At 39.7% G+C, this 26,668-nt stretch overlaps 1 protein-coding gene across 2 annotated transcripts in view; it reads left to right on the plus strand.

Annotated features, from left to right (window-relative positions):
• The window catches only part of htr2cl1 (5-hydroxytryptamine (serotonin) receptor 2C, G protein-coupled-like 1), a 167,973-nt gene that overhangs the window by 113,896 nt on the left and 27,409 nt on the right, over nt 1-26,668 (plus strand). For both annotated transcript variants that reach the window (XM_038732536.1, XM_038732537.1), the window contains 2 exons: nt 19,464-19,630; nt 25,530-26,471. In XM_038732536.1, coding sequence (XP_038588464.1) covers nt 26,057-26,471 — 415 coding nt within the window. In that variant the 5' untranslated portion in view covers nt 19,464-19,630; nt 25,530-26,056. The remainder of the gene's footprint in view (nt 1-19,463; nt 19,631-25,529; nt 26,472-26,668) is intronic.

Consider the following 26,668-nt stretch of genomic DNA (forward strand, 5'->3'; position numbering starts at 1 on the left):
TTAGCCATAGCCGTAGTTTAGTTTTGGCTCCACCAACTCATGCAGATGGTACTATTTTAAGAATGTCTAGGTAGCAATATATCACTCTTTGGTTTGGGGTATGGTTTACTGTAAACCTTTGAATTGGGTGTTTTTTAAAGACTAAAGGTTCCCATGTATACTAGGAATGTTTTCTTTCAGGCCAAAAAAATATTTTCATAAAGCTAAAAAGAAGGCTTAAGAGCCCTGTTTGATTCAGGATACAAGGAGAAGGGAAAATGTTTACTACCAAGTTTAGAAGATGGAAAAGATAGAAACAGGACTGGAGAGGAAAAGCTGAAAGCGACAATAGTACAAAAAAGAAGCATGAGGAAAGCAAGAAAGAAGGAAATGGAAAGAAATACAAAACCAAAGGCAACAAGACAAATGGAGCGTGAGACTGAGATCAGACGGAAACAAGGAAAGAAAAACGAGAGCCAGACAAAGTAAAGAGCAACAGAGTGAAAAGACAAGTAACCCAACAGCCAAAGTGACATTAGTAATAAGAGAAAAAAGATTTACAGAGAAGTAAAGGAACAAAGTAGAGAGACAAAGGAGAAGTTAAATTAAGGATAGAAATAAAAAGTACACTAAGTAGAGGGACAGGGGAGGATAAATGATCGTCTTAAAGTTCAGCATAATCACACTAAATGGGGATGATGTTCTTACTGTGTTAGCTAAAGATAGTGTGTGTGTGTGTGAGGAAGACATAAATCTATACAAAAACATGTAATTAACTGTACCTACAAACAGATTCATCAACAAGTGCTCTGCCAGCAAACACAGTTCATTAGAATTAGCACAGAATGAATCTTTAACCTTGCAGCTTCCGTGTGAGCAGATAAGCTTTCTCTGCACAATGTGCACGAAAAACGCTCACACATACACACACTCGCATAATCACAATACACATGAACACATGGCAGTCTTATAAAGGTCTTTAAGTCAAATAAATTTTATCTTTCTAGTTTGTTTGGCAAATGAAAAGCTTGGAACAAATTGTACAAAACACAAGCTCACACACACACCACGCACAGTATTTGCTTCCTTTCACTTGCTCATTGTTGATTACATTATCACTGAATAAAAGCCAAGGACTTCTTCTCACCTTGCGCTGACTTGAAGCTCATGTTAGCCAAGATGTGAGTTATCTTTAGATAGTGTAGAACTGTGTAACATATATATATATATGCCATAGCGAAGGGGATAGCTACACACTGCATGCTGATGAGTATAGGGGAAGATGTCGGTCTTTGGAACGTTCTTAAAATCACAACGCAGTCACTTGGCCCCGCGGGCTTGCTCTGCGCTCCGCAGGTGAACTGAAAGGAAGACAAACGCTCCACAAGTAAATGGCAGGCACTCTATGAATAGCAACCATGGCAACAGTTTCTGTGCGCTACACAGCTGTAGCCCATTTATATAAAGTTAAAATTATATATAACTTTATCTGATAGACCTTCATGTAGTTTTGCTCTGCCATGCAAATTCCCTCCTGTTGATGTTCTATTTAGTTAAACAGTAATAGATTCTGAAAACTCACAAACAGCGAGGATCAGTCTCTCTTCCAATGATTTGTGCTGCTCGTCGAGTACGTAAAGTTCAAGACAATTCAACTGCGGCAGCAGGCAGGCATGTGTGTGAGACGAGCACTTCACCTCCCTCTGACAGGGACACTTGCTACTGAACATAGACTGTTTTTGCTGCTCCCTGATAAAAGAAAAATGTTTCAGCTGATACCTGTTCAGAACAAAAACAAAAAAAACAGATTCATATATGTTAACCTGTTGCTCAGAAGGTGCCTGTTATGATGTTATGATCGTGGCTCTGGACTCTAACTTGTTTTAACAAGCTAGATAAAAGGTAATGCCCTGGCAGTGGCAAATAGCTTTATTCTTTTTTAATAGTTTTATATTTGATTTGATTACATTAATGTTTAAGTTGAGATTTACAATAAATATTTTATCGCTACTTTGTAAAGGGAATACTGCTGGTAAACACACACACACACATATATATGTATAAATGTGTGTGTGTGTGTATATATATGTCTGTATATGTTTTACAACAGGGCTGTAGAGGGTTATATGTTCATTTGCGTGTACATGCATAACATGCATATACCAGTGCGTGATTACCATCTGCGTCCAAGTCTTAAAGTATAGATAATGTTGTCATTATCATTAAAACCTATTGAGCCCTAACAGATGCAGGAATCATCATCCCATAACAGGTAAATGTTTATGTTTTACCTGCAGGAGGATAGAAATTGAAAGAGTGAAACATTGCATTTAATATTCTTTGGTTCCACAAAACTTTTTTTTTTCTGTTGTCCAAACACACCCATTGTGAAATTTTAATTCAGTGTGGTTTGCAAAAAAAAAAGTAAAAATTTTCATTTGTCTTTCAATACCTCATTCTGCATTATTAGACAATTTCAGTTGAGCTCATGTTTATGTGATTGGATCAGTAGTGGTCTGAGTCTATGAGTTAACAATCAAATCACAAAATCTAAGATTATGGTAAAATTACAATAAGATTATCTTTGACTTACAGCAGAATATGATCAATAAGCCTTTAGAAACATATTGAGAACCCAACAAGAATTCCAACTTTATGTTCAAAATTCCTTTGTCTTAGCTACTAGTGAGGATGGACATCAGTAGACATCTAGTCACCATCAGCAGGTCCAGCATTTATCCAGACAGAGCATTTAGTCTCTGCTGCGTGGTGCCACAGCAACCAAACTGAGAAACATAACGCTGGTCTTTCTAGCTGGGATTCCACTTATTACCTGCATCACCCTAATCATTCCATGTAAGTACATACAAAACACAAAAGCACAGTGATTTACTCAATAAAAACTGCAAAAACAGTACTTTGCTGTGGTTTGAAAGGAGGGAAGAGAGGAAAGAGGGGACGTGGAGGAAACGACAAGAGGATTTCTGGAGTGAATGAAAGGCCCATTGTGATAAAAACCACCTCTGACACTTTAAGCCATAAGCCAGTGATGTAGGGGTTGACAGGGGTCACACACACAGAGACACACATACCAGGCCAGGAATACCTTCAATAGAAGGAAATAGGAAGAGGGAAGTATTAAAGTGGGATTTTAATAAATAGGTTAACAATGTGATGACAAGAAAAGTGAACTTTAAAAGAAGGTTTTTTTTTTTAAACAGTAGCAATCTCTTAACTAGCTCTTTGATTAGAAGAGCAGAGCAGCCAATAAAATGCAACGAGCCGTGCATTAGCAGGCATTAGCAGCATATCTGGGATGTGTGTTTGACCAATCAGATTGCTCTGATGAAAACTCCCTCTTGTATAAACACCCAGACTTCAGTGCACATACATACACAAGACACGTAGTAAGCAGCTAAGCCACAACTGGACAGCATCTGGTGTGCTGCACATATTCCAGTAGGAAAAGTAATGTATTTACATTCCAGGATGGAAAGCCGTGCTCTGTGGGAGTAATGGGCACAGCTGGAACACGTCTTAAACCAATCACACTGCTCGGACAAAACCATGTAATATTTAGTTTATATTGGTTTGGTTTCATAGGTTTTAGACAACATCTACTGATGTAAGTCTAACTTAAATATCCAAGAGGACTGAATCGTGTGCCATCTGATTTCTAAAAAGGTACACATCTAAAATTCTGTGGTGATCATAAGAAGATCAAAGAAAGAGCCAATTTCCCCAGCTGTTCATGAGTTCAAACTCAGCAGGTTCCACTTTTTATTAGAATTTATAGGCAGTTATAAATGTTACTGAGTCATTTAAAAATGTTTGTCTAATAAGCCATAAGCAATAATTTGTAAATTATAAATGTTAAATAATTATTGATAAAGGATTCTTATAGCAGTCCATCAAGTCTGCAGTTGTAAATTTTGTCTATAAATTGATTTTGGTCCAGATGCCTGGCAGCCCGTCTAAGAAGGTAAGTAGTCAGCCTTTTAGAATGAAAGACTTCCTGTTTACGTAGTTGTTGATTGGACTGCACTACAGTTGTTTCCTAACAACAGCTTTACACCTAACAACGAAAATCTTTAAAAGTCTAACCTGATTTAGTAAAACACCAGTTTTAAACTAATTAGTAGTTAGTTATTTCTGTGAAGGTTCTCAGTCATCCAGGTCATAGTTAAGTTAAAATCAAGGGCAACTGGACTTGGTTGAAGATACTCGAAGACGTTTCTTCCTTCATCCAAGAGAATTCTTCAGTTCTGACTGACTGGTAGGAAAACTCTATTTAACCTCTGTGGAGTCGTTTGTCTAGATGATGGATACTGCTGGTTCATTAGTCATCCTGGAGGTCGAGGCCAAGTCGGAACGACCACTATTGGCATCTTCACATGAGGCCATAAATTAACTTTTGTTGAGTTTCTCAGGAAGTAATGAACAGCTCTTTCAATCCATCCATCCTCTCTTTCTAAAATATGCACCTGGTCATCCTCAAACGAGTGTCCTTTATCCTTCAGATGTAGGTAAACTGCTGAGTCTTGACCTGAGGAGTTGGCCCTTCTGTACTGTTTACTTTCCCCATAGACAGGTCTGCGCATTCCTCACTGCACTGGACCGCATACACTAAGTTGCTTTTCTTGTGTTTGGGTGCGCGGTGTTTGGGGTGGACCAGTACCTGTCTTAGCTTGTTTTTGGGTTTAAAAAACACAGGGATGTTGTGTTTGTTGAAAATCCTCCTGAGTTTCTCTGATCCTCCAGACACATATGGAATCACAATGTTGTTGCGTTTGGCCTTCTTTTCCTCATCCCCTGTAGTTTTGTTCTTCTTGGATCTTGTGGATGTTTTCACAAAAGGTCCATTTAGGGTGTAAGTGCCCACGTCAGGTGGTGCTGTTCCTTCTCTCGGGCATGGGCACTTGTTGGTATGTTGTCAGCTTGGTGGTGCAGGACTCTTTGATTCTCTCGGAGCATCTCAGCCCTCCTTACACTGACGCCAGCCCTCAAGTCCCATTCAGTATTACCCGGGACATGAAGTGACTCCAAAAAGGCTGTCTATTCAAACTGAATTTAATATGACAATAGCAAGTTTTAGAAACTGATCCTTGATCTTGTATATGCATGTAAGATGTTTGTTTCTCAGATATGTTTAATTCCAATTGTCAACCACCAGAAGGCATCGCCATCTTGTTGACAGATTTGCTACTAAAAGTGCATATCCCAATTCACGCTTTAGCAATATAATAGTGATATTCACTGGAGTCATCACACACACACATACACACACCACACTTGAGCATATTTTACCTTCAATCACACATCTTCACTATTTCTTTCCTGCTTTCGCACTTGTTTTTGCACGTTCCCTGTGGTGTGAAATCAACTCATCTCTTTCATTTTCCACAGTGTTAGTCGCGATATAGTCCCCACAGGGACTGCTTCCTTTATTACTTGCACAGTACAGAACAGGAAAAGTACTGATTGCTTTGGTTAAACTTATTCGGAGTGTGTCATTCTCTGCAAAGATTTTGATAAATTACTGCAGATCAAAAAAAGCCACCACATACAAATGAAAGATTTGTTCCTCTTAAGTGGAACTTGGGCAGAGACATGATGGGAATTACATAACTTTCACCACACCAAAATTGACTACCAGTAAGAATAATAAAGGTGGAACTTGTCCCGCCTTAACAGTTGCAACATTAGAGTAAGGGAAATGTCAGTCAAGTGTGGCCTGTATGCCCACACAGTCCTGACATTTAATTAGAAAAAGTAAGTGAAAACATCTGTGTGGGTGTACCATGAGTCTGAATAAAAATGTTGTAAGAAGCTTGTTAGATTGTTAGGTCAATATATTAATAAACATATAAAATACAATTTTGTTCGGTAGCTGAACAAACTGTAAACACATATTGGTGTATTATCATCTTATACAGTTGATATGGCGAACATGTTTGCATAAGATATCTTTTTACAATCATTCTTTTGCAATCATGCTTCTGGCCTGTTGATGAAGTCCAGCATTCGCTCTTGTTTTTGCTCTGTTTAGGGCTCCACTAACTTCTGCAAAATATAGAACATAGAAAATATTTATTTTTTTTAGTTGGTGAGTGCTGTAATATGTCCACAAGCCAGTTGCTAAACACGGTGCATTTTCTTTTAAAATAGCTGCCCTTTGTGGCTGGTAACGTGGCTGTTGAGAGTGGTGAGACTGATCATTAAAAAACATTAAAGTTGCGGCCTGCAAAACCAAAGCAACCTGCTGAAAGATGCTAAAACGCTCCCTAGAGCTCAGGCGAACTGCAGAGTTGTGGAGTAATTCTTTCAGATTACTCATTTGATACAGTGTCAAATAAAACCTCATTAGTGCAGCTTCAAAAATTAGACAAAACAATATAATTTCTAAAAAACAAAGTGACGTTACATCATTTTCAGGCAAGTATGTATCTTTTAAGACTTATCTGTGCAACCATTAATAGTGAAGTAAGATCTGTGCTTTATGTTAAGTTATGCTCAAATTGTACACGAATCTCGTGACTTTGCGTATAATACAGTCAGGGTTGGGGAGTAACAGATTACATGTAATGGCGTTACGTAATCAGGATATAAAAAAAGTAACTGTGTTCCATTAGAGTACAGAAAAAAATAGACATAATCAGATTACAGGTACATTTTGTAAAAACGGGGATTACACATAGGGATTACTTTTAGCACAACGTTTCCATGAAACAGAAAGCGGACTGCTATTTTCTATTTATGTGTTTCCTGTAAAAACACATAGCTAAGGAGGGATCTGTCACAGTTATTGATCGGCGTGTAGCCAGTGGTTGAATGTGGTTACGCCCTGTCCCGTCATGCAGACTCTGTGTGGTCGGATTCCACCTCTCAGTGAATGAACACAACAGCGGATGCTGGGACCGAGCACAGCCTCCGAGACCGACGGAGGTCAGTCTGACCACTGGGAATACAGTACGAAGGTGGTTTTCTTGCCGATTTGGCTCTTGTCACCCTGTGGCTGAGTCAGCTAATGAGGCTTTGTTCATGTTGTGTTCATTGGGACGTTGCTGAGCGCAGTTTCGCTGCCCACTCGCCCGGCAACGCTCCCCACAATGATTCCCTGCTGGGTCCCCCCGCCCCTGGCCTGACAACCTCCAGTGCTTGAGTAAAGGTGTCAACCTAAACTCGCACTCTGGTGCTCCGAGTTCCCAGTACGGGCAGAGTGAGTTAATTTGACCAGTAGCTGCAGGCTAACTGAGCTAATTAGATAATGTCAGCTAGCTAGCAGCACTTAGCTGACTTGCTCTGTAAATCACAGAGTTATGGCAGAGCAGCCGGGAACATCAGAGAGAAAACCGGATAATATTTTCCATCAAATATGATCCATTTTCAGCAAAGTCAGTGAATAAAGTAGTGCTTTTGTACAGTAATCAGCGGTGCCTGTCCCAAAAACATTATTTTTCAGCAGAGTCATAAAAATGAAGGAATTGCATTGGTCACTAAATTAATACAGGTCCCCTAGAGCAGGACGATTTTGATTTCATGGGAATGGGATATTATATAGGTAGGTAGATTTATTTTGTCAACATACATCAGGTTATAAGTGAAAACTCCCCTCTGCTACAGCAGTGCTGAGGATGTGTTAGAGCTTAAAAGCCTGATAGCTTGGGGGGAAAAGCTGCGCTGCAGTCTGGTGGTGAGGCAGCAGAAACTTCTGTATCTCTTTCCAGAAGGCAGCAGGGTGAACAGGCTGTGGCTGGGTGGGTACTGTCCTTTAGTATCCTTTAGGCTCTGCGTAGGCACCTCACCTCACCAATATCACTGATGCTCAGAAGATGGGTACCAATGATCTTCTGAGCATAATTGTATGTTTCTGTAAAAATCCACTGAGCAGACCTCTTGTCTTTTTTTTGCGTATTTGGTTTTGAAGTAATCCAAAAGTAACTAAAAGCAGTCAGGTTACATTACTTTTATTTTGCTTTACTGATTAATATTTTTATTTAAGTAATTAGTAATTGTACTGGATTACATTTTTTAAGTAATCCTCACTATCCTTAATACAGTAATTATACCAGGTGACTTGCAGTAACGATTCTTTTTGCAACAACTCTCTAAGGAAGGATTAATTTTATTCTTCATATCTTGAATTCTAAAAAAACAACCAATTACCATATATATATATAAAACAAGCTGACTAAAGTTTGGTGAACCTGCAAACCAATATGCTCTTAAGGACAATTCTTGACTTTCTTTAAGAGGAACATTGGCTGAGCAGACCATAAATCAAGGAGAAAACCCATTTCTAAAACCTTTTTTGAGAAGGTAAAATGTCTCACTGATTGCATGTATTTCATCGCTTGGTACACCCAGAGCACCAATTGTTGTTGTGCTTATGGTGTTGACATATCAACTGTGCTTTAATGGAATTTTTGACAGCAGCACAGAGGAGAATATGGCCATACACACACTCACTCAAAAATAAATACACACACATACAATAGAGTTGAAGTGGAACAGAAAGTGTTTCATGCACACACAGTCATCCTATGTTCTCAGAAACCCCAGGTTATACTTTAAGTTCCCACAGTGGGAAAAGCCTAATTGTGAGTGACTGATTGTGTGTACAGAGAGCAAGAGAGAGAGAGAGAGAGAGAGAGAGAGAGAGAGATGGAGAAAATAAAATGTTAAAGCAGGTAAATGCAGTAGCTTGCTCATGTTAAGTCTTAAGTTCCAAAGTCTGCGTATCCCCTTGCCAACCCTTGTAGACATCATCAAGATGAAAACGTTGTCACACTGACCCTTAAGTTGGTGAAAAGTATCCTGCATTATTAAAAGAAACCAAAGTTGTTTCTTGGTAGAAGATAGGATGTGAACCAGGGTCAGAGTGCCTGACCGCCATGCGGCAGGATGACTCACCGTAAATATATTGTCATTTTTCAGGTGAGGAGAATCATTACTCGCTCAACTGCAAGAGGTAAAATATCAGGAAGCTCGAACACTTTTTGTGGCGAGGATAGTCTCAAGAAACATGATCGGCTAACACAATAGGATGCAGGTGAAGCTCAGGGGTTATACACTCACCTCAAGGATTATTAGGAACACCATACTAATACTGTGTTTGACCCCCTTTCGCCTTCAGTATTGCCTTAATTCTACGTGGCATTGATTCAACAAGGTGCTGAAAGCATTCTTTAGAAATGATGGCCCATATTGATAGGATAGCATCTTGCAGTTGATGGAGATTTGTGGGATGCACATCCAGGGCACGAAGCTCCCGTTCCACCACATCCCAAAGATGCTCTATTGGGTTGAGATCTGGTGACTGTGGGGGCCATTTTAGTACAGTGAACTCATTGTCATGTTCAAGAAACCAATTTGAAATGATTCGAGCTTTGTGACATGGTGCATTATCCTGCTGGAAGTAGCCATCAGAGGATGGGTACATGGTGGCCATAAAGGGATGGACATGGTCAGAAACAATGCTCAGATAGGCCGTGGCGTTTAAACAATGCCCAATTGGCACTAAGGGGCCTAAAGTGTGCCAAGAAAACATCCCCACACCATTACACCACCACCACCAGCCTGCACAGTGGTAACAAGGCATGATGGATCCATGTTCTCATTCTGTTTACGCCAAATTCTGACTCTACCATCTGAATGTCTCAACAGAAATCGAGACTCATCAGACCAGGCAACATTTTTCCAGTCTTCAACTGTCCAATTTTGGTGAGCTCTTGCAAATTGTAGCCTCTTTTTCCTATTTGTAGTGGAGATGAGTGGTACCCGGTGGGGTCTTCTGCTGTTGTAGCCCATCTGCCTCAAGGTTGTGCGTGTTGTGGCTTCACAAATGCTTTGCCGCATACCTCGGTTGTAATGAGTGGTTATTTCAGTCAAAGTTGCTCTTCTGTCAGCTTGAATCAGTCGGCCCATTCTCCTCTGACCTCTAGCATCAACGAGGCATTTTCACCCACAGGACTGCCGCATACTGGATGTTTTTCCCTTTTCACACCATTCTTTGTAAACCCTAGAAATGGTTGTGCGTGAAAATCCCAGTAACTGAGCAGATTGTGAAATACTCAGACCGGCCCGTCTGGCACCAACAACCATGCCACGCTCAAAATTGCTTAAATCACCTTTCTTTCCCATTCTGACATTCAGTTTGGAGTTCAGGAGCTTGTCTTGACCAGGACCACACGTTGCATTGAAGCAACTGCCATGTGATTGGTTGATTAGATAATTGCATTAATGAGAAATTGAACAGGTGTTCCTAATAATCCTTTAGGTGAGTGTAGATTATAGGAAAATACACATCCTCTCCTCCTTATTTATCTGGACTCCATGTTTTATTCTTTAATACCATATGTTTTTCTCTTTCTAACTATCATAAAGTGCTTGGCTCGACAACAAATCCAATTTCTTCACATTACACACTGTATTTCTGTAGTTAATCATAACTTTTCAAATAAAAAAAGCTGGGTGTCAAAATTCGGTCCAATTTCCCCAAACACTGCAGTAACAGTATTTACATTCACTTGAAGCACTATTTTTTTTTTGTCAATGAATAAATTATATGATAAATGGAGACGGAAGTACAACTGTTACATAAATTATGATGAATGCTCGAAGCAGGCAGCTTCACAAATGGATCGGACTAATTGTATAAAAGTTTAAAGAAAATGCTTGAAAGTCTTTCTGAAGTGTTGTTTGTCCACCACGACCTCCAGAAATGTTAAACCTGCTGCTGCATGCATAATTCGCAGTGTTTGTAGAGCCTGGAAGTACCCCATTACCATACTGCAGAGTGCATCCCTACTTTTTTTCCCCTCCGAAACAATACATAAGCTGACCTTTACACAATGAAAATTTAAGTTATGATAACAGATAATTGAAACTCACCTTTCTGTTAGCGGTCGGAAAGTTTTCATGGAAACAATCATCACACAACATTTTTTTCCCTGGCATTTCTTAATTTCCATTAGTAATCTTTTTCAGCTTTTAAGATTCCTTTTTCATGTTCTCTTAATACCTCTTCCCTTTGTGTTTCATTCACTCTTCACAGTATGTGTCTCCTGCTCTCTCTCTCTCTCTCAGTTGAGCAATACTGACTGATAAACATATGGGGAGTCTGTTTCTGATTAATAGCCAGGAGGCCTTTCAGGAAACATAATGAGTTCCTCCTGCTGAAGTATGCGTGTGTAAAGTGTGGTTCAGTGGTTATACATTCCTGTTTGCGAGTGTGTATCTCTTCTTCTTCTCTTTGAACAGGTAGTCCTGATAGCAAAGAAACTTTCTCCATTTCCATTACCTCACTCTGAGTTACATTTTCCCATTTCTCAGCCCCTTGTTCACTTCTCTCCTACCGCCATCCGCCCCTGCATGGTGAGACTCCAGCTATATGAACTTAAAGACACTAATTAGACACCAAAATGTTTTTGTCAAATTAACTGTGAGACCACAATTTGTTGCCTGTAATGAGCCCGGTCTCATCCCAGAGCGTAAAATACCAACCTGTTCTCATCTCATATGGACGCTTTGTCAAGAACCCTTGATGTCGCTTTGCCCCAAGTACACCAATGTCCGGTTAGGCTTAGTAAAAGATTTGGTAGACTTGGGAAAGCTACGTGACTTAAATTACGTAAATTATGTAAGATCACTGAAAGGAATCATTGTTGACTTTTTGTTTCACATGGGAAAAAACCACCAGTCTCCTGGGTGAAAGTCCAGTTTTTGTCATACCCATCCACCTCAACCACCTACTAACTGACTCTGCCGCTAAAGGGCTTCCCCCAGTGCATTAAACTATGACGCGACAGGGTACCATGTGCGTTGGTACCAGATGTCAAAAGACCCGACAAAGCATAGCTATTTCAGGCTCTGGGAATGAGAACTGCCTGCAAATACTGACCTTTTGAAAAAGCCTGAAAAATCTTCGGTATTTGACGCACAAGGTACCCTTCAGCATCCGTATGAGACACCCTCACCCTGAACTTTCAAGTTACTCCATTGTATGCCATTTGCTGTCACGTAATGTACTTATTTCATCCAAAAACAAGCCGTTTTCCTAAACCTAACCAAGTACTTTTTCGTGCCTAAACTTAACCAAACTGCATAAATACTACCTACTTAAGTCCACATATTAAAAAGGCGTTTCACACGGACACTGAAGTCCGCATATAAATTAAAAAGGTGTCTCATACAGATGCTAAAGGGTACCTTGTGCGTCAAATACTGACACTTTGTCAGGCTTTCTCAAAGCGTTGGCATTTGACGCCCTGACATGAGAACATGTTGCTGTATCTTACTGCAGTGGCAATACTCTCATTTCTCGATTTTAACGTTTATTTCCCATAAATAAATAGATCATGTTGCTTCTTATCATTTAAATTTTTATCCAGACAATTTGTTTTGAGTAAACAAACTCACCACAATGTCCATTTAGTAGCTGTGCTGGTGTGTTCAGTCATATTATATGATCTTTAAAAGCAGATGGAGTTTGCCCATGTTGTCATTGGATTGTTCAAATTTCCATTTTTTTTTCAGCACTTGGATGGATTTCTTGTCGATGTTGACTTAAAAGCTGAGGTTTGAAATTAATTATTGACCTTGAAAACAGCGGCAGAAAAAGAAATCCCACCACAACTTTTGGTAGAGAAATTGGTAGAAAAATCTGGACAAAATTATTTTAAGTGTTAAAAAAAAAGGTAATTTAAACATATACTTTTCCATGACAACAGGGCAAACTCGGTTGAAAGCTCCAAAACAGCTACTAAATGGACCTTGTGGTGAGATTGTGACAACATTAGTTGACTTGTATCGTTTCTAGGGATTAGCTGGTAGCAAGACTGAGATCCTACATCCATGCTCTGAGGTTGCAATTACACACAGACGTGCTTTGAGCTAAATATTAATGTCAACATGCTAACAACCTCACAATGACAACGCTAACATGATTTAGCAGTCAGTTTTTGCTATGTACACCATCTTAGTTTAATGTGTCTGCATGCTAACAGATGCTGATAAACACAAAGAAAGTACAGTTGATGGGCCATTAGTTTGTATATTTTTGGTCATAAACCAAAACCAAGCCCAACGAGGTGGCAACCTGAAGAGTGGGATAGATAAGATAAAATAGATAAGTCAGACAATTGCCTGTCTGAACAAGTTATCCAACTAGCTGAGATATTTTAGTCTGTCTGGATCACAGTGATGGTACAAACCCATGCACCTAAAAATACAATAAGAGAAGCTAACTACTTATCCAAAGCAGCATATTGGAAATCGATGAGCCAAAAGTTCTGTTTCCTGCACCTCTAACAGCAAACTGGTTCTGAAGATCACAGTTTGTCAGTCACTACTAACAGGAGCCATTAGTCAGGGATAAGGTATTGATAAATATGGTATTCTGTTCTTGTACCACTTGTCTAGAAGCATTTTTTGTTTCAGAAGTACACCTTACTTTGTTCGGCCCTTCCTTTCCTTTCAACATTTACCTCTTAGTCTTTTATTCCTTTTTGGTTGTCTTCTTCTTCTTTTCTGTTCTTCCTTCCCTCCTTGAAGCTTCACTTTTTCATCCGGCATGGCCGTTTCTTAGCCCCCTTCTCCTTTATTATTCTTTTTCTCTTTCATCTGATTTCTTAATTCAGTCCTTCCTTCCTCCTTCCTTCTATTCTTGCTGCTACTTTGTCTTTTGTTCTTTTCTTACTCGCTTTTCCTACACTCCCTCCTTTTCGCTTTCTTTTCTTCCATGCTTGTCTTCCCTTCTTTCCCTTTAACTCCTCAACCTCCCTCCCTGCTTTACTCTCAGTTTATTCCTTTCTCAGTCATTTATCTCTCTCTTCCTGTGTCCTAACATTCTTCCTTAAATCTCACCTTTTCTGCTTCCTTCCTCAGTTCTTATTCTTTTAAAACGTGATAGCCCTCTTTCACTCCCGGTTCAGTGATTCTCTCTCATCAATTCATCACTCTCTCTGTCTCTCCAGCTTTGTCACCATCATTGTATACTTTTGAATCTTTGAGTTCTACACTCTCCCGCTTTTTCTTTTCTCTCTGTCTCTCTCTGCGACGCCCGAAGGTTTGTCTTTCTCTTCCTATCTGGCTTTGTATGTGGCTGAGTGTGTACTGTGTATAATCTTGAGTCTCTCGACTGATTTAAGGAACGCTCTGTTCTGTTCTCCATTGTGTCTCAGAGCGAACAAGCTGTGATCTGTTGTCTGTCTGCCCAATTTTACACGCTGCATTGTAATGCCTTCGACACATCGACATGCCCAAAACACACACACACACTATTTATACACAGATATCCAGATCGGCATCTTTTCACTCTGCTGCACATACACATTGGTCTTCATCGTATTTGCTCCCTTCCTTCTTTCAGTTCTTCACAGCAGCAGACAGACACACACACACAATCACTCAATCACCCACCCATCCCCCTCTCTGCCTCTGACACACGTTGATACGCGCACACAAACACACACACACACACACAGATGGAGGGATTATGTGATATGACACTGGCATTGCCGCTCTGTGTTAATGGCCTTTACATCATCCAGCAGAGTATAAACGTTGCTGCTTTGACTCTTTAAACACATTCAGCTCTCTCTCTCTCTCTCTCTCTCTCTCTCTCTCTCTCTCTCTCTCGTACTGTACATCCCTCTTACTACCGGTTTGTGTCCCTGTCTCACTCTCCCTACTTCTCTGTATTCTCTGTTTTTTCATTAAACCGTTGCAGAAACAGTTTCTGAATTTCTGAAATTTCAGCGAAATTAATTGTGAATCAGTACGTTTCCATCATCTACCATATGTGAATACATTCAAGAGGACATGACAGGATTAATAACTCCAATGCATCATTACATTTCATTGCTGCTTCCAGGATATTTGTGGTTTTTCTCTTCTTCTTTTTTTTAATAAATCAATTTGTCACTGTTGGGGAAGCTTCTGTGAATGTGTAGCAGGTAACATCAACACTGCAGTTGAAGTGCCAAACTGCACTACAAGCTATTTAATGTAGCTTAATACATTGAAATATTTCACATCATGAAACATCTAGAAGAGAAGCTTGACACCACTCTCGTGTCTATACACTAAATATGAAGCCAGCACCAGCAGCTGGCTAGCTCAGCTCCTCATCCCTTTAAAGTTTCCAGACAACAGTGGAGACTACAGGAAGTGCATTTGTGCATTAATTTATTACAGCACAAAATACATGAATGTGCTTGTCAGGGACTTAATTCTGTTGTAGATTCATCACTGCCAAATGAACGACCAAATTAAGTTTCGGGTGCAGAATTTGCATGCAGGGGCGCCCCCAGAAAACTTTTCCAGGCTTGGCCAGATGGGGCCACTGAAAATCTTGGGGTTGCACACTAAACCAAAAGCCATAACTGAATTTCAGGAATTCTATTATGCAGTATATAAACTAGTTGACTACATAACAATATGAGTTAAGGAATCATAGACTGATATACTTTGGTTTCTTTTTATTTAGTTTCTAGTTAAAATTGTCCAATGTCCATAGACTAAAACCGGTTCAGTTAACATTCCGTAAAAATTCTGTTTGATGTGTTATAGGCAAGTTAACCTTTTCCTTCAAAAGACAAATACAGCTTTTATTTGTAGGAGTGCATTGACGGGGAGGAACAAAACATTTACTGGGAACAAGCCTACTCAAGATTACAGACATCATGGAGCATAAATATTTTCTTTAAATTCAAATTGAAATATACGATATGTGTCTGTATAGAGTTGTGTAATTTTTTGTTAACATACTAAGTTTGGTGTTATTCTTGTTACAAACAACTAGGATAGTTATTCTTGCAATATCCCACTTTTTAACAACCGATTTGACCAGTGTCATATTTATATGTAAAAATGGTGGAGGGGCACCAACTATTTTAAAACACAGATACCAGTAAAACTACAATACTTTCTCTTGCTTCTGTGTTTTTTAATGTCAAAAAACAGCATGGCTCCACAAAACACTGAACATGAGAGAGCGAGAGGAGTGCACTGACACAAGTTACAGTACCACTGTCACAAACATAGATTAAGAATGCAATATTTAAGCAGACACAACCAAGCTCAAAACAAATGAGCCTACAAGGCCATAAGCAAAGAGCAGTAAGCTCAACACCAGTGAAGTCAACGATGCTCACAGACAAGGTTTTAGGGATCCAGAGCCTTTCTATAGCCGCTTTCCACAGAGATCCTGCAATCAAAATGGAAAGAATGTTGGCCAATATATATCCCATTCCCAGCGTTGTACCTTTCATACAGCGAGACAGCATATTGGCGTAATAATCCCGAATAATAAGGCAGTATGAAAGTGGCTATCTGAAAACAACATCATGACAACAACAGTAATCCGTAGCCTGGTCTCAACCGATCCAGCACAACAATTTGCCCATGCAGGGACCAGCAGCAGAGTCAGGATGATAAAAGATGCTTTCACTCACCAGAGCTGAGGCCTCACCTGAGGAGAAAGGCGGCCCGGCGTTTTTTCCTCTGGGCAAACTTCTGGGTGACTGAAGTTTTTCAGACAGCCCGCCGACTCGTCGTGGCCCCACAGTGTTTGTTGTGCTACTCACTGGAGCGCCTGTTGGGCGTAAGTAACATTGAGCCCAGTTTCACAGCATCGTCCAGATGACTCCCGCTGTTCTCATGTTTTGCAATCCTCTCAGAAAGATGAAAATGAAAACAGGCACATGACAGTCTCCCTCGAAGCATAATGTTAACAGCCGGTCACACACCACGCTGTCAGGAGCTCCAGTGTTCGTACGACGTTAGCTTGCTGTTACCGATGGTGCTAACCTGTTGCTATCTGCAGACTATTAGCTCTCACACACAGTACAATACACAAAACTGTGTAGCAGTGTGACAAACTTATTATAAACTAGCCAGGCTAATAACTTGCTCTCTACATTAATAAAATTAGACTTTTCTTTCTTCTGCAGCTTGCTGCTGCCTCCACAGAAAACACACACATTCAGCACAACACCGCCTGTTAGTCCCGTCCCTTAACCAGTCACAATTTTAGAAACGTGATTGCCATCTACATGGACGAATCGGAGGCTTCTCATAAAATAGACATCACAGTCTGTCACACCTCAGGGTCAGAGGTTACCCTCTTAAAGCGACAGAGCCCACCCATTTTGTTAGGGTGGCGGTAGCCCCCACTGGCGGTGCTATTGTTTGCATGTAGTAAGTTCTTTTGTTTTGCTCCATGCCCTTGCTGCCATTTACCCTCCTGTACTGTTTCTTTCTTTTTATGTTTTTTTCTTTCTTTCAGTTTCATTAAGTAAACATATCGGTTTGCCTGCTTTTTGATCAAAAAACCACTCTCCATCTCATCTTCTCATAGTATGAGCACAGTAAATGTGATGTTGACTTTCCCTGCCCGCTCTAATGAGAAAGTTATGGCACTACAACTCCAAGATTTGGCCACTTTGTTTCTCACTCACAATCACTATTCTCATTAACTCTGTGTTAGTTTCCCTCCCATGCCTGCCACTCCCTTACTCTCATTTGGATTCAACTTGAAGCTTTTTGATTGATACATGCGTAGAGACTAAATTACCTGAAGGCTATCTGACTTAAAGCTGAACAGTAAGATGGCTGTTAGAAAGTTCAAAGATGCTATTTAGTCTGAGGTTGCAAATAATCTTGCAACAACCACCAGTCCTTGAGGCTATTGTAAATACACAAATTAAACCACATGCACTTAACTTTACTTGCAGTACTGTAAGGTTGGCCTCTAAATACCTGTTTACAGTTTAGGATTTTAGGATTTTGAAAATATATTCTTACTACTAATGCTAATGATTTTATGTTAGTATTACTTGTTTTTGTTGAACAATTTTCTTATTTCTGTAACGCACAGAGCTAAGAAGGGTTATATACAAATACATTTTTAAAATATATATTATTTTATAGTATACGTCTCTTTACATGGGATGAGAAAGTATAGAAAATGGAATTAATGGATTTGCCTTTTTTTAAATATTGCCATTTCTGAATCTGAATGAATGTTTAATGTCTTCCTCCGTCAACTCTCCCCACAAACCCCACCCAGTCCATCCTCTTGTTCCTGTAATGTCACTCCATCTGTTCAGTCCATTAGGTGGCTTCGTGGCTTAGTGGCTGCGCTGATGAAAATGACCTCTGTGATAATGCAATGCAATCCATACTCTAAACCTACTCTCGTGGGCGTCGCTTGGCACCAGAACACAAAGCATGGTTTTCATGCTAGACCTTCATCAAATCGTGTCTGACACACCAGGGCACTTTCTGTACACGAGTATCACCTTCTGAAGGGCTTGTTAATGTTAATACGATTTGAATATTTCGCAACAGCATTGCTCTGAAATCCCTTGTGTCAGCATGTTATGGGTAAGTGAGGTAAAAAAGAAAAACACACAGTAGATGCCTGAGAATTGCCAAAGATAAATATATAAACTTACCAACAGTGCCAGTTCTATGTGAAATTACTGCATTTCTTCTGTCAGTCATGCAACCTCCAGTTCCTTTTTTATTTGATTTAAAGAATAATGTACAAAATGATGTTATCTTCTGTAACTTTAGAAACAAACTTGATCAAAGAACAGACCCCATATGAAGTTTTCTCAGATTTAGATCATTGTTATTCTGAAGAAATGCACTTGTGTTATTAAAGTCCGTTTGCATATTCTTATTTTTGTTAGAGATTTTTACATTTTTACTTTGTTTAACAGGTTCATTATTTCATAATCATCTCCTAATGATTTTCACTGGAAAGAACTAGGAAATGTGTACATGTTTAAAGGGAGCAACAAGACAATGTTTAATCATTGAACTCAGAATGAATTAATCACAATTAATTACCCGAGTAACCCTGAAAGTCTTTAAAGTTATAATCCTTAAGATTTCAGCCCTGTTTGATGCAGCTCAGTACTATAACCAACCCTCATTGAGCAGCCACTTTGTCAGAAATACAACAGAAGAGCAAGTGATGCATCTGTTTACAGTGCAGCCAAACAAACTCTCGTAGACATTTGAATCCAGGGTGGGAATGGCAAACTTCACCAATAACAATAAAAACTACTGCATAGAAAGGTAATTACAGAATGTAAAACAGCTGTAATTCATACCATAGCTGTATTTATATATTCCACACTCAATTTGTCATCTTTATGCTTTGGTAATTGTTTCCGTTTATCCCAGCTTTTCTCGCTGCTACAAATAGGGATCATTATGTATCATCTGATCTAACCATATGATGTGGAGGGTGTTGATTCACTGTCAGTGTGCTTGTGTTGGATGAAAGAACTGAAGATTAATGGTGCATTCAGTTGCGTTGTTGTTGTTGGTGTGTGGGTGTGTGTGTAGGAGCCACTGTGGTTTCAGGAGGTTTTCAGTCACTTATAACCTCCGTTTTGATCTGAAATGTTTCACAAAAGAGCATCAAAAAGTCAAAGTCTCTTTTTTTTCTCTCTCTTCCTCTGTAGGTAGATGGATGATGCTGATCCCTCACTCTGGAGGTGTGGAGTGACAGATGACAGAGGGATTGGTACAGCAGGAGAGAACGCAAGCAGCAACGTCGGAAAGGGTCACTGCCGCTGGTAATGGAAAACAGCAGCAAAGGTCAGGTACATCGATTGGGAGGCGAGGAGAAGTAAGTGACCAGATTTACTGATGACACTGTTTCTCTCTCTTTACATTCTACCTCTGTTGCTTTCTTTTCCTCTCACTCTAAATACTTTTTCTTTGTTGCTGCAGCTACATTTTCTTCTCCCACTGCCTCTCATTTCTCTAATTTCTCTTCATCTCTTTGTGAAACACACACACATTTTGTACATAACACCTACAATGCTCAAAGTGCTCAATATTTCTGACTCGAGGAGCTTCAAAGCCGTACTTGCAATGCAGCGCAGCACTTTCTGCAAAGGCTCTTTTAGTCGTTGTGCCATTTCTCACAGTATTGTTGTCTTAGTTTTAAAGCTTTTGGCTGAAAAAGATACGCTGCCACAGTATTGTGCTATACCACAACAGTGACTCAGCATTTAGTCAATTCATTCAGCCGTTACTGTTCTAAATTCTTGCTCTTGTTCTAGACTTGAAATAATGTATTTTACTTGCAGGATTAACAGTTGTTTGTTTTGAATACTCGGGGGGAAAAAATGGGATGTTAGCATGAGCGCTAGCCAAACAGACACAGAAATGAAAACCACATAATTATGAAAATAGGAATGAAATAAATAATTGCAGCAGAAGAGGGCACAGCTTGAGGGCACAATGCTGAAAAGACAACAAGCATAATTTTTGTGTTCTAGAAGACATTAATTAAGACCATAATTTTAAAGCATTAGTAAAATGCTAACCGATTAGCAGATTAGCAATTTGTCCCTCAGGCATCACTCCCAACTGTTAGCATCAGCATACAGGAGGTCATATGAACCTGAGGCAAGAATGGGCATCTGAAAATGTAAATGAATTGTTATACACATGCAGAAATATTAAGTGATGATAAAAGATTAACTAACAATGATAAAAGTCCTAAATAGAAAGAGTAGATGTATTCCACCTAACACACAAGTGGACCACAGGGTATTCACAAAACATTAATGAGTAATGTAAATATAAGTATTTTAGGCAAAGTAATAGGAAAGTCATCTCAGGAATACACCATGCAAAACACAAAAAAATGTAATTCTTTGTTCCATATAACAATAGCTGCAGCATAGGAGCTACTATCTACTGTTGATTTTGTCCTACAAGGCAAAAGTATTGTTGTCACATAAGTTGATATTTTATTAACATTTATAGCTGCTGTTGTGAATGGATATGGAATATGAACCCTTGAATGTTAAACTTCAAACCACAAAAAAATCTGTTATTGCTGTTTGCGTTTGTGGGACAGTTTACTGTAATAAGACAGAAAACCTTCCATCCCATTTCCCTGCCGCCCTCCACTGTTTTATCTCGCAGAGCAGAAATGGCTTAAACAAACACAAATGCGGCAGCAGTTTGTCCCCGCGGTGAAAAGCAAAGTGACGGCAGCGACGTCTGTGCCTTAACTAGGCTTCAGTAGCGTGATCCTTTGTCAGTCTCCAGTCGTATCTGTGTAACTCTCTCTAAGAAGTTGAGGGGAGAGAATGTTTTACAGTCACAATGCCAATTATAAAGATGTGATTGGCTAGCTGAGACCAGCATGTACTCACTCCGCGGGCCAACATGTAATCTTTGGTCTGACACGAATGAACCGTGTGTTTTCATACCAGATTTAAGACTTAAACTACAAGATGCAAACGGAAAAGATAATTATTGTTGGAATGGAAAGTGACTGTCCTGTGGAGTCGAGAGATTGGTTATATTTTGGGTGACACTTTTTATTCTCCTCTGTCTACTTCCCTCTCTATCTCTTTCCTTTCATCTCTCTCCCCTCAACCCCTTTTCCTTTATCTCGCCAATCCCTTCTGCGTCTGACCTTCCTCATCTTCCTCTTTTCCTCCCTCTCCCTCTACCCCCTCATCCTCCTCCTCTCTCTTCATCCTCTCTCTCTCTCTCTGTGATGTATTGCTGCTTTATCAGACCGGTTAAATGGCTCGCCTGCAGTGCTGTTTAGTTTCCTGTGAACTATGCTGATACTCTCCACTGAGAGGAGGCGATAGGAAGCAGCCTGTCTATTACACACTGAGCAGAGCAGAGGTGTTAAACACACACACACACAAACACACATTCCTACATGTGCATACACATACACATAATTCCTCGTCATCTGTTCTTAAGTTGTTCACACTGTTCTTCTGTTTCATATTCATCTTTTCAAACCAGACCTTATTTAGACCTTTATTTAGAACCTTGCATACAGCAACCTCATTGATGGTTTTTGCTTTAAAACCACCACACTACCCTGTTTTATTGACTTTATGTTGCACTAAGTCCTGTTTTTTTCTAGCGTAGACATAGCCAGGACAAATAATCAATAAATCCCGATAGGAAGCATGGTTTGCAGCCTCCTTTAATCGGTTAAAGATGCAGACGCCTCTGTGAGCTTCCTGTTTCTGAAAAGGAGATTTATCGTGGACCCACTGGAGCTAAAGCCTTCAAAATTAAAGTTATAGGCGCAGTTGAAGAAAATGCACTTTGATATATGGGCTGAGTGAAAAAGCACTGAACCTGAACAAAGTAATTTTGCATTAGCATCCATACATACAAATGTCAAAAACCCAACAGATTATATTTACTGTGATGAAAAATTTTGAACTCAAGGTTCACTTACTTGCCAAAGCTGTTGGCCATAACTCACAGGCTTCTTCAGCGTGTTAAACTTCCTCAGGTGTAATCCCGTCACATGGTAACAGGTTGTCATAGAGGTGAGATAAGGCCTAAAGCTTCAGGAATAGCAAAGTGTGTCAAGAAGGTCAAGAATTAACCTCCACGCTCAAAACCTAAGCTGTTTCTAAATCTGCGTTTGCGTCTGCATCTGTTCTTGTGTACTTGTTAAACGTCATCAGTCAAAGCCCAAGCACTGTTCCAAAAGTCCGTATCTAGCCAAGTACAGCCAAATTTCAGGATGTGGTCTCGCTCCATCCATTTTTTAGAGCATGCATCACCGAACTTACCAAGTCTGAGCTTCCAAGTACAGAAGTACCGAACTTGGCGAACTCGGTATTGAGAAACACCCTTATAGGAGGCACTTAGCTTAGCTTAGCTTAGCACAAAGACTGGAGGCAGGGAGAACCGCTAACCTGGCTCTCTCCAAAGTTCAAGTATACCATAACACCTCTAAAGCTAACTATCTTGTGTGTTTAATCCAAACTCAAACAGTAATGTAAAAACGACACTTTGTATATTTGTATATTATGAAGAATTAAGATTTTGAATAATGTTAAACATTTTATTTAGTTTGATTCCTGTAAAGAGAAGGTTAAACTGCTATGCAGTTCCATACACTTGTAAAAAGACAGAAAAGAAGAATGTTGTTACTAAGCAAGCAGGAAATAAATCTCAATGCAAAGGGAATCTCCTATCCATTGTGAGGACATATCAGTTGAATTAAGTGAAGCAAAGGAAAAGAACAATATCAACTGCAGAGAGCTACAACATGTGCTGTAATTACTTCTTGAAAAACAACAGCTGGGCACAATGACTTCCCAAAGTCTTACAAAACTTAAATAATAATCTCAGTTCATATAAACATTCATAATGCTTATTAAAACCTTTTATTGTAGATTCCTGAGACATAAAGCATGGCAAGCTGTTCCAAGATATAGCTCTACACATTGCTTTTTGTCATAGCATCGGTATTTGTTAACATAGGCATAGATCCAAAATGTCAAACTATTAATTTAACCACAGCGGTTGCAGATCACAAAACAGTATATATAAAAATAATAAATATTAAAAAAAACAAATCATTTTTTGAAAGGTCATTTGGAAGAGGCTGCAAACTGCGTGTTTTATGTTGTCATGTAGGTATGAGGACTTGTTGCAGATAACACAAGCAGAAACAGACAATGTATCTGCCCACACACACACACACAAATAATCTGAATTAATTATTTTGTTTGCACACAATCACACCTAGACAGTGAATTTGTGCATTCACAGTCATTTACACAAACAAAAGCAAAACAGAGACAAATGAATACACTCAAACACAAATTGAGATACAATAGATTCACACTGAAAAATATAAATGTTTAAATTCCCACACAGACTGAAAAAATGCTAAGCAGGCTTTTATTATTGTGCTTTTTGCAATGCGTAAAATATGGACACACACACTCAAGAGTGCCTATTGTACTCTGGTTGATATTGTGGTAGACTCACCGCCCACTAAACTATCTGAGCTGGAGGCCTGGGTCCGTCTGGAGATGTGCTGGCTTTTTATCTCAAACACACACACACACACACATACACACATATGGACACGGAGGCACACACAAAGAAAGAAACACACAAGGAAGTGCACACACCCATTCACTTTTCATTCTTAAACATGTGCCCACACATTCTAAGAACTGTCTCATTGGTTTTCACAGTTTTTCACACTCTGTCTTACAGTTTCTTACACGCAGAGACAAGTGTGCGCACACACACACACACACACACACACACACACACACACACTCGGACTCCTCCACCTATCCTTGAAGACATTTATGAGGTGCTAAATCACTAAGCTGTCAGAGTGGTAAGGGTAAATAGAGAGGACAGCCAGTACTTTTGCACATACGGCACACACACTGCAATGTGAGGGTGTAAACATCAAAGCTTCTGTTTCATTTTATCTCCTTTAGTTTATTTGAAATGACTGTAATGTTTGACACTGCTACTGACAATCTCCCAAACATTTATTGTCATCATTTATAGGAGTGCAGACAATCAGTATTGGGCAACCTACTTGGAAAATGTAGTGAGCTAAGCTACTAGCTCCTCTACATTAAATGAAGCTTAACTACACAGAAGCCACCCCCCAGTGAAATGTAGCAAGCTAAGCTACAGCAACATGACAAAAATAGCTTAGTTACATCTAAGCTACTTTTAATTTTTTAATATTTTATAGTTAGGTCTATATATACACACACACACACACACACACAGAGTAAAGGCCTAGTTTATATTGAACTAACTTCATTCCACAGTAGCAAACGAAGAAAGACTAAAAACCTGCTCCAATGTGTGTGTGCGAGAGAGAGAGCTAAATCAGACACACAGAAACTCTCCTACTTCCTGCCAAATCATTGCAGCTAAATGTACTTCCTCATGCAAATGAGAACCATTGTTGTTTGTATAAAGTAACTTATTATCACATTATTATTGTGTATTTTTATTGTTTATATGTGAATTTGTGCTCTGGCAACCTAAACAACCTAAGAGTTCATGGCAATGGGTGAGAAAGAGAGAGAGAGAGAGAGAGAGAGATCTCATCTCATGGAAACACGTTTCTGCCACTACATATCAAAGTTTCCTCCTCACTAGAGGAAGAGGTGTCCAGGCTGGACCCTGATCCTTCTCACAAGAGGTGTTATAATAACTATCACCAGTGTTGGGCAGTGTTACTAGTTTAACTACATTTCTCAGTAGCTTGGTTGTAGCGTCGCTATTTTCTGTATCAAATGTAGTTAAACTAGTAACGGCGTTACTTGCCTAACACTGCAGACAATATCATTAATTAGTCTGGTAAGAAGAATTGAGTGTACAGTTATGGATGGCTGAAGGTTGAGGAAGAAATATAGGGAAGGTGAAAGGGAAGGTTTAAATGAAGTGATTAGGAATGAAGGAAATCAAATGGAAAATGCAACGACAGTGTTATGGGGTATTTAATGAAGTAGCAATGGATGGATGGAAAAAGGAAGGAATGATTTTAAAGGATAAAAGTGGGTGACTGGAAGGAAGGAAGGTTGGAAAGATCAATGCATGCTGAGATGTTGTTAAGACAGTCAGGAAAATGCAAGACAGGAAGTTGCAATTGATTAATTATGATGAATGACTATGTGAATACAAATTCGCATGCAGCAAACAGAAAAAGGATTTATCTCTTTTTTTGTTGTTGGTTCCTTCCACAGATCAACCTGTTTATCAACTCTGACCTAAAAGAAGTAAAGCCACATGCAACACCTCAGCCACAGCAGCAAGATTTACAGCTGATTGATACCCATCAAACTTATTTGCAAGATCTGGCGGTGGGAGCAGACAGCAGGCAGCAACCATGGATATGAATAAACCAATCTTCAGCTCTGAAATAAAAACTCTTAAACAATCAGTTCCACCAAGGTGTGGATGTGACTGAACACCACGAACCAAACAACGTTTTGGCTCATCGTACACCTCAAGAACTTGTCGCCAATGACTTTTTGGCAAGAAACGGGAGATTTAAATCTCAGGGAACAATTTGAGGCTATTTGCAGCTAGCAAGACTTTATTGGAATACAATATAAATTCAAGAACACTTGTAACTAGTTCCTCCCAATCCCTGTTATAAGTCTCTATCAATGCTGAGCGCATCTCGCTCTCCAAATTCTTCTTCCCTCTGCTGGTGAAGAAGATGAATTAAAACCTCCACCCTCCAGTAGGGTAAGGGTCTTCTATTGGGATGGGCGGCCCAGCAAGGGCTCTTCTTGGGGGTTTCAGCACCACCACTTCTTCCGTGGAGGTTGGAGGTCGGATGGCTTGGCCAAGCAACAGTCCCCTGGACCTGAACCAAACCCTGTCATGGGAGATAGGCCTTGGAGGCAGCGGTGGAGGTGCGGCAGCCATGAGTGCAGGTCTGGAAAATTTTACCCAAGAGTCCATCACCAGGGCGGTGATGAAAGAGAAAAACTGGCCGGCACTGCTCATACTTGTCATCATCGCACTGACGATTGGTGGAAACATCCTAGTGATCCTAGCAGTGTCACTGGAGAAGAAGCTCCAAAACGCCACCAACTTCTTCCTGAGGTCACTGGCCGTGGCGGACATGCTTGTAGGCATCCTGGTAATGCCAATCTCGCTCATCAACATCCTCTATGGTGAGTATTGTGGAAAGCCATTTCTCGCAATGGTCCAACACTAAAAGTACTACTATGAATAACAGAAGAGTCAGAGTAAGGAGGTGGTTGGGAACATTCTTTCCATGTAACTTATGTAAGTAGCATTACTAAACTTATGTGATTTCACGTAAGTAATGTAGTTACTTAACCATGATCTTTTCCTAAACCTAACCAAG

This window comes from Micropterus salmoides, unplaced genomic scaffold, assembly GCF_014851395.1.
Source record: "Micropterus salmoides isolate LMB-PRFRI ecotype aquatic unplaced genomic scaffold, ASM1485139v1 Ms_hic_scaffold_2, whole genome shotgun sequence".
Taxonomy (NCBI): Eukaryota; Metazoa; Chordata; class Actinopteri; order Centrarchiformes; family Centrarchidae; genus Micropterus; species Micropterus salmoides.